Source organism: Fistularia commersonii, chromosome 1 (assembly GCF_037954325.1).
Source record: "Fistularia commersonii isolate RoL2024-O1a breed Wild chromosome 1, RoL_Fcom_v1.0, whole genome shotgun sequence".
In the NCBI taxonomy this organism is placed as follows: domain Eukaryota; kingdom Metazoa; phylum Chordata; class Actinopteri; order Syngnathiformes; family Fistulariidae; genus Fistularia; species Fistularia commersonii.
Genome location: NC_141284.1, coordinates 29,498,556 through 29,507,371, shown reverse-complemented (window position 1 = coordinate 29,507,371; position 8,816 = coordinate 29,498,556). Strand labels below are relative to the sequence as shown.

The 8,816-nt window shown below is 47.7% G+C and overlaps 1 protein-coding gene across 1 annotated transcript; it reads left to right on the top strand.

Annotated features, from left to right (window-relative positions):
- Window positions 1–641: 641 nt before the first annotated feature.
- On the top strand, window positions 642–8,622 carry LOC147238145 (uncharacterized). The gene is made up of 5 exons (XM_086159758.1): window positions 642–735; window positions 1,528–1,650; window positions 2,692–2,902; window positions 3,465–4,129; window positions 5,634–8,622. The coding sequence occupies exons 2-5, from the start codon at window positions 1,528–1,530 to the stop codon at window positions 6,282–6,284; spliced, it is 1,650 nt and encodes a 549-aa protein (XP_086015884.1). The 5' UTR covers window positions 642–735; the 3' UTR covers window positions 6,285–8,622.
- The last annotated feature ends 194 nt before the right edge of the window (window positions 8,623–8,816 follow it).

Here is an 8,816-nt window from a genome sequence, read left to right as displayed (position 1 = left end):
CAGGTCGCTCAGAACCAAATCTGTCAGATTTAAAAACAGCTTTTTTCCAACAGCTATACGGACTCTGAACAAATCACTGTCTTGATGTGTGATGTGTCCCGTCTGCTTGGCTCGATCTTCTGTCTGTAGTGTATCGTTGACGATGGAACTGACACAGGAGAGATGTGAGCATTATGTGCTGTACCGGAAACAAATTCCACCAACACTATTGCGTGGCCTAAATAAATGATTCTGAGTCTGATAAATTCACTTTTTATGTTGTTGTAGGTAAAGTGTCGGTGCTGAAAGAGTATTTTCTAAGGCTGGGGAGCGGCTGTCTAAGAGGAGGAATCACCTTGGAGCAAAGACACTGCACAAACTTTGGTTCCTCAATAAAAATTCATAAACGAATCACTTCTCTGTCTTTTACTTCTTATGATTTAACAGTCAACACAGTGTATATATAAGATTAAGAAATAGTAACTTTGACTTATGAATCTATTATTCTACATTTTACGCACCGGCCCAGTTCTGCATGTACTTAAGAATCGCGTGTGCGGAGGCACGAGCCGGCAGCCCGATCCCAACGTGCTGATTGGCCGAGCTGTTTGATTGACGTCCACGTCGCCCAGTGGGAGTGGACTTCCGGCTGAGGAGGCGGAGCCGCGCAGGGCTGCGGGCTCGGACGAGGAAGAAGGTCTGCGTCCCGGACGAGTGAGGCTGCTGAGGAACCGACGACCTGCACACTTAGTCAAGGTGAACCCGGGGGAGAAAACACCCAAAACTCGCCTTAAAAGACGATGGAGGGGCGGCCGGTGGCGCCACTGAAGGGAGGGTCCGCGACATGCCGGACTGCGTCGTGTCGATCAGTGTGAACTATGTTGACGCTCCTTTAAAATGGCTCTTCCCACGTCGCCCGCGGATCCGCGCGATCGGCTTTTACGTATTTGTGTACATTATTTAACTCTTAAAACGTAATGGAAACCCTTTCTGAGTTCAAGGAAAAAGAAAAATCATCAGTCTCCCAGTAGGTTTTTTCATTCAATGTGACTTTTTGGCATTGTATTCAGTACTCTCGCGTGTCCTCTTAAAGTGTCACATTCGTTCTCTTACACTTCATTTCAAAATAATAATTATGAATTATCATTTGATATAAAAAAAGCAAACCAAAGCAAAGTCTCTTGCGCCGATGTCACCGAGGAGGGAAAATATTACTTTCACTTTCGTATTCAGTTTCAGTGACGACAACTAACGAAGAAAAAACTGCATCCTCGTTTTAAAAGATGTTTTCAGGAGAAAGTTCAGGTTTTATGTTTGTTTTGTTTTCCTTTATCAGTATGTGACATTTTGCTGTTGCGAGGGCATTAGAATCTAGTCACAGAATCATGTTGGTTACTTGCTACTTAAGGTGTTCATGTCAGTGCCACAAAGTAAGAACAACTTTATTTATCCCAAAGGAAATTGTTAAAAATTGTTGTAGTCATTTATGAAATTCCTCAGTGTTTTTGTTCACTCGAGACAACGTGTGTTTTCTGACTCCTTCCCCAGATGTCATTCATCAGTGACAAACTGTACAACGGGTACCTGCGAAGCAACATGCCGGCTATTGTGGACAATTTAAATGCCAGACGAATGGTGATCCACCTGCCGTGCCTGACGAGTTACGACAGGGTGAGTGATCCGGAACAAGAGCTGAAGCCTCGTGTCCCGATACAATCATTTTGGCAGAAATTCCTCATATGTGAACCAGTTCGTACGTTCCTCCTTAGTTTAGGTCGAGTTATTCTCTTACCGTAGCAGGGATGGATTTAAAATATTTTTCTTTTATTATGGGTTCATGTTCTTATCTTTGTTTCAGATTTTTCTTCTGAATATATTCTTATTATTCCACTGGTAACAAACTTTGCTATTGCAGCACTCCTTTGCAGCCAACCAAAAGTAATAAATACTCAAGTGAGTTACTTACATCCTTTTATTTTTTTAACAAAAAGGTCCAGGTGGCAGAGATGTACAAGAAAAGATAAGATATGAATATAAATATAAGTAGTGAGACAGTTCGATGACAGAAGATAGCAAAGACATCCAGGAATGAACAGACAGCAGGGAGAACAACAACAACAACAGCAACAACATCAGGGAGAAGAACGGACTGCAGGTTGGAACAGTCAGGGTGAAAAATAGCCAACCAGAAATAAACGACAATATAACGTGACAATAGCGACGAGCAAAATAGAATAAATAAACAAAAATAGGCAAGAGGTGTGCAGGCTGGGACCAGCAAGGGTAAGACAGACAGCAGTTAGGGCAGGACATGTGACGGGGAGGCGGTGAGGTGGTGGAAGCAGCACAGATGCACCTCAGGCTGCTCAGTTGTTTGCCGTCCAGACTGCTGCTGTGCAGTCTTGTTAGCGCTTCCTCCTCACAGCGCTTCTGCAAGAAAGTCCCCGGTTCAATTCCAGCTTGGGGGTCTTTCTGTGCGGAGGCGGCATGTTCTCCCCAGTCCTGCACGGCTGGCCTCCGGGTTCTCCAGTTTCCTGCGGCCCCTCAAAAGCATGCATTGGGTCCAGAGCCTCCATCAGACGCATGAATGAGAGAGTGAGGGGAGCGCGATCGACCGGCGACCGGTCCAGGATGGACCGCAGTGACGACGCTGGTCAATGAATGGAACAAAGGTCAAGGCTATGTTTGATTTTACGTATCTGTTGTCTTTAGGAAATTATAGAGGCAAGGATAGAGCAGCATGGCAACAGCAACGGCATGGTGCTTCTTCTGGAGTGCCTGAAGAGGAGAGAGAAGTGGCCTGAGCAGTTCATCGAGGCTCTCGAGGCATGTGAGCAAGGGACCATGGCAAGGGAGATCCGAGCGGAGTACGACACCCTGAGAGGGGTTCAGAGGAAGTCCGTGAGCGACGCCCCCGTGCACGGTATGTGACGGCATCTGATTATTCAGTCGAGAAAGTGATATTGGCCTAGTGTCCCTGGACATTTGCATCTGATCTATTTCGGCCAAGTGATGGCCGCCGGTGTTTGTCACGTGTCCTCTCTCCTGTCTTCGCCTGATGTTGTCCTGCTTTGGGCCGAAAGACAAAGACCTTCCCTGCACCGCCCTCGATGTAGTTCAACCCCCCTGTTGTCTGTGCCACCTTCACTTTGCCACTAAGCATTTGCCGTTTTGCTGTTTAGGAAACAAGTAGTGGCTCTCGGGGATCATGAATTTGCTCGCGCCTCGTGGGCTCTGGAACTCTGGTGGGACTTTGGGTTTCCAAACTGGTGTCTGGGATTAGGTCTTTGTTTTGGATCGACTCACTGGTTTTGGTCGTGTCACGGATTCCTGTTGGTTAATGGGCTTAGCAGGACAGCAGGTGACTTGTCCTGAATTGAAACCCTTCAGGGTCAGCTGCAGTTTTCCTTTTACATTTCACAGGTCTTTGGTCATGAGCTAAATGAAACCGACTCAAAATGCAATATTGCTTGTCTTCACCATAGATGTCAACCCCGGGTCTCCTCCAGCACGGGACATCAGACATCCAGCATCGGCTCTTCATCCCGTGTCCCTTACAGAAAGCGGTGACAAGATTCGAGTTGCAGCAGCAGCAGCAGCTCCTCCACAGCCGGCAGTCAAGACCCCATCCCTGCTAGAAACCAGAAAAGAGTCAGAAATCCCGCAGAGTTCAGCAGTCCAAGTTCCAAAGCCCCCACAATCCACGATAGCTGAAGTGAGGCCTCCAAAATCCACGCCTCCACCTTCTCCTACGACCCCACACCTACAAGTTGCTGCAGCGCCCACAGAAGAGAGAGAGATGTTTGCTCACCAAGACCCAGAGGAAAACTCTGAACCGGACATCCAGAGTTTCTCTAGAGATTTGATTCCTGACCGTGGCAGGAATTCAGTGAACTTCAGTGCAGCTCCTCTGCCTTCTGGTCCTATTAACCAGAGTGACCTAGAATCTCAGATCCAGCCAAATCTTCCACCAGCATCAACAGTCCAGAGCCTGGCGTCTACTCTGGTAGACCATGACGAGCTCTGTCAACCGTCTGCCTCCACGCTGACGCCAGAGAAGCTTCCGGTCCAGGACACGGAGCCTCCTCAGGAGAAAGTGTTTGAAGTTATGGGTCAGCCTGAAGAAATTTCCGGACCTCCTGTTGTAACGGTGAATGAAAAAGAAATCCCTTTATATTTGATCAAAGAACCAATCGATAGCAGTCTGAAATCACGCTAATGCTTTTGGGCAAACGGTCATAGATCCTTCTATAAAACACACACAGTGTCTTCATTTGCGGCCGGTGGGTCCGTTTGGCTCGTCAGGCTTTTATTCCTTGCAGTCGCTCTCATTGATCACAGCCAGATCAATCATTTTTGACAAACTACTTCATGTTGATGAGTATCTGACCAGTCAAGAAAACACCCACCAAACAAGTGAGTGTTTGCAAATCTGTTGCACCGAAATCTATTTTTTCACCTCAGGTCAGCGGGGCTCGCAGACACCCGTTTGTTTCACTCTGAATCGTAGAAATAGCAGTTCCAGGGGGCTGGGTGGGAAATAGTGTCATGGATTTTAAATCTATGGACAATTGAATTTCAGGAACATTCTTCTTTTTCTTCTTCTTCTTCTCCTCTGCTCCTCCTCCTTTTGGCTTTTCCCTTCAGGTGTCGCCACAGCGAGTCCACTTTCTCCATCTAACCCTATTCTCTGGATCCTCCGCTGTCACACCAACTACCTTCATATCTTCTCTCCCTACGTTCCATAAATCTTCTCTTTGGTCTTCCTCCAGACCTCTTGCCTGGCAGCTCCAATTCCAGCATCCGTCTACCAATATATTCTCTATCCCTCCTCTGTCCATGACCCAACCATCTCAGTCTGGCTTCTCTGACCTTCTCTCCAAAACATCTAACATGTGCTGTTCCTCTGATAGACTCATTCCTGATCCTCTCCATCCTGGTCACTCCCAAAGAGAACCTCAACATCTTCATCTCTGCAACCTCTTGTTCTGCCTGCTGTCTTTTGGTCATTGGAACAGTTTCTAGTCCATCCAGCATCGCTGGTCTCACCACTGTCTTGTACACCTTTCCTTCTGGCCGATAGTCTTCTGTCACATAGTACCCACATTTGAACACCTGAAATCCTTTCCTTCCAGAAGACACACAAGTACTCTCCTCGCTGTCTCCCTGATCACACCAGCTGTATCTGTCCAACCATCTGGAAGCTCTCCCTGACCACCCTGAGCCTTTCTCACCTCCTCCCTGAAAACCATACAACCCTTTTCAGCTTCCATCTGCTCTGCCTTTGTCCTATTGATCTTCCTCATGTTAATAATATAAATGTATAATTTATCGGCTTGAGATGCGAACGGAACTGACCCACATGACCGTTACGAGCCGACTCAGGCTTAAACCCTATTATTTCCTTTCAACTTGTGGAAACCTAAGCAAAGAATGGTTTGTCTCTTGACGCGGTTCGTCACAAAAGGCCGGTCAGACATTTAAGGGGTGCAAACCTCAAGCAAAGGCTCAAAAAGAAACCAGTTCAAAGGGGACTCGGAAGGAAAAATGCTGTTCCGTTCTGCCCCATAAGTCCAAATGTTTGTAACTCAGTCGGCAGTCAAGGCTTGGCTTTAAAACACAATTATTTCCCTTCACTTTCGTTTCAACCACAGGTGGCGAGGAGCACCTTGCATGCAGGAGATGGAGCTACATCAGCCCCCCCTCCTGCGGACCAGCTCAGCAGATCCCTCGGTGATGAAGCGTCTGTGTGCTTCTCCAAGCCCGGCCAACTCATTAGCATCCCAGCCGCAGAGCCCGAGTCTCCCACCATTGGCGTGGCCCAGATGCCTGCGGAGCCCTATTCGGGTGACAGCGGTCGTCTGGAAATCAGCGTCTTGGCGCCAGAGCGGGTTCAGTCTTGCTGTGCCAATACGGCCCGCACGCCGTCGGGCCAGGTTAACGGACTCCCCTTTTACGCCAATCAGCCAGAGGAGAACGACTACGAGTCTGTTGGGCAGAGCTTCCAGGAAGTGATGGTCAGTGTGGGCCACGTGGCCGAGGAGCCATCGGTCCTCAACATGGATGGTCAAACCTCGGAATCGGCAGCTCAACGTGACGCACGGGATGCGACCGGGGGAACCGCCGCCGAAAATTCCCTCTGCCCCGAGCGGCCGCGAGCTGCGGACCGAGCAGAGCTGGATACGCCGTGTCATTCAGTAAAGATGGCCTCCTGCATCCTGGGCGCTTATTCAAGATATATCCTGGTGGCTTCGGGAGTGGCCGCCTGCGCACTGATGGTGTGGCGCTTGAAGAACAGAGTGTAAGACTTGGGCAAGCAGGCTTCAAAAAGACCGCTCTCACTATTTTCCAGCTGAAATCGATGCTGGTTTTTCAAGTGAACCTGGTGTCTAAACTGTATGCCTGTCGCATCAAAAGAGGCCATTCGCCAATAGATTTGAGTTTTGTTCCGTCGTCCTCGTCCAATAAGCAGCCAGGTTACTGCACCGCCCTGAATGTTCCCGAGGTCCGCTCCCTCTCCGCCTTCCTCGCAGCACCTCCTCTCTGACTTAACGTATTCGTACTCGCTGACGGCGTCGCAGTTTTCAAAGGAAGCGGGGGAAAAATGGATCCACCAGATGTGCTCTTGGTTGAGTTAGAGAGTTACAAGAAAGCACAGATACACTTTGAAATGAACGCCAAAGTATTGACAAAAAAACAAAGATGAGGAGGTTGAGGGATCTTCAGACCAGCGCACAGCGTTGGATTTATCCCAGTCTCATGAGATACTATGTTCAGAGCAAACACAGAGACCCGTGATAAATGTTTACAGAGACGTTGAGATTATTTTGAAATCACTTATTTAGACCAAAAATAAGTCAGCGTTTATGTCCGAAGGCACCATTCACCCCTGTGTTTTAGTGTTTTCGACGGTAAAACAAAAGTGATGCGAGCTTCCCTCTCGTGAAGGGACGAGTCCCTTTAGTTGTGTCAGCGGGGAATAAAAAAACACACAGGAGCACAAAAGAAACACTCCGACACCAAGTGAAGCGCTGCTTTCGGTGTTCCAAGTGAAGCACGGGCACTTTAAAATAACAGCTCCAAAGTATTTAATTCCCTTTTCTGTCCGCCAGTGATTATGTCGATCAGGCCAGAACATGGGACCCGACTGGCTGCTCTTCTGCGTTTCCCCATCGGACAGCATGGAAACCCTGGTCCTTCAAGGGGACTCTTTCTCTTCCTGTATTTATCACCTTTTCACAAGATGAGATGAGACTTCATTTACCTCCAGTGGGGAAATGTATTGGGTGAGCAGCAGCAGTGTCCCACACTGAATAAATCAAAAGTTGATCGTAGTTGATCATTTGATGGCAGCGGGTGAGAATCAAGCGGGAAGCAGACAACTTGTGCGGTCGGCTTTCGGCCTCTTATCTCGTCCATGTCCCTGAGAGCCGAAGGCCTGCTGCTTCTAGACACTCGGTTAGGTTGCGGCTGTGGAATACGGCAGCCGTGGAGGAGAACGGCTTCCTGGAAGCTTCATCTTTGATTCTTCTCATATCTTTGGCGGTTCGTTTGCGTCGTTTCTCCTCGACATGTTCCTGGCGACGCCGTTGACTATTTCCAATAGAACGTTTGATGGTTCAGCGATCGTTCAAGATAGTTCAAGAGTGCTGCATCCCTCTGAAAGACTTTTTACAATTGTTGACTTTTCAGAGTCAGTTAAATCTCTTTTCTGTCATTTAATAGTTATGCGCACCTTGATGTAGGCTGCTGATCACCTGAGGCCACGCTCTCCCTCGGTGCACGAATACTCACCACCTCATATGCATTAAATCCAATAAGCATTCAAGTTTATACAGCTTGGAGTGGAAATTATGGATAAAATGAGGATATGATCAAAATAATCACTTGGCTAATAATTGCGCGCACAGTGAAATCCAGCCCGAAGACGGAGTCTATGCAGGCCTTCCTCTGTCAGGATGAAAAATGCATATGTAGCCATTGCTGAAATCACGTTGTCAGTCACCGGGAAAAGCTGGGGTGTTTCGGCCCGACGCGATCCATCTCAGTCGAATCAGGAACGGCATTCGCGTGATTCGGTTCACCGATCGTAAGGTTTGAAACCGGCAGACGCTGGAGGTGCTGGGGCTGTATTTCACGCCACGATGAATCCAGTGGGTTTACGGAAGCTGGTCTTGAGTTCAGCGCCGCCAGCTGCCCGTTGGACTCAAACTCAGTCCCTCCTTTGGGTCTGGTTGTGTTTTAACCCATTTAATGAAAAGCTTGAACTATTTGCTCTTTTCGCCTACCATTACATACATTTGGATACAATCCATAGTGGCCACTTCTTACATGTTGTATCGTGTAACATCGTCCTGTTTACCACGAGATTTGCAAGTATAGATATGTTGCTGTTTGTTTCTCCCAAACTCTGTATGGAGTCTGGTCATCTTAAATGCTCTATCATCTCAAGGCTTTGACCCCAGGCTGTAGGGAGACCCTGTGAGTCCATGACTGAGGCTCTTTTGGATGACAATGTTTTAATACCAGCAATGTTTGTTCCTCACTACTGAATTTGAAAGGTTGTTCCTTGTAAACATGAATCTGGGTCTCAGTGTGACATAAACAAAAGGAGAGGTCAATAAAGGGTAAAGGTTGATCTAAGATCCAAAGTGTTTCTTGTCACATGCACACAGTAGAAGCGTGTTTGGCCGTACAGCGAAACTCCCACTTTGCTGTCCGCAAACATTGTTCTCAATATGATTTTAGATATGAATAGGAACGGTGGCGGTACAATGAGACATTCAAGACAAAAGAGAAATGCCTCCGTTGACGAAGCTTAAATTGTGAGATTGAAA

Excerpts from the sequence above, each read along its gene's own strand:
- LOC147238145 (XM_086159758.1), top strand. The coding sequence starts at position 1,528 with ATGTCATTCATCAGTGACAAACTGTACAACGGGTACCTGCGAAGCAAC. Across the intron at positions 2,903-3,464 it reads GAGCGACGCCCCCGTGCACG|ATGTCAACCCCGGGTCTCCT; the intron begins GTATGTGACGGC and ends TCTTCACCATAG. Across the intron at positions 4,130-5,633 it reads CCGGACCTCCTGTTGTAACG|GTGGCGAGGAGCACCTTGCA; the intron begins GTGAATGAAAAA and ends TTTCAACCACAG.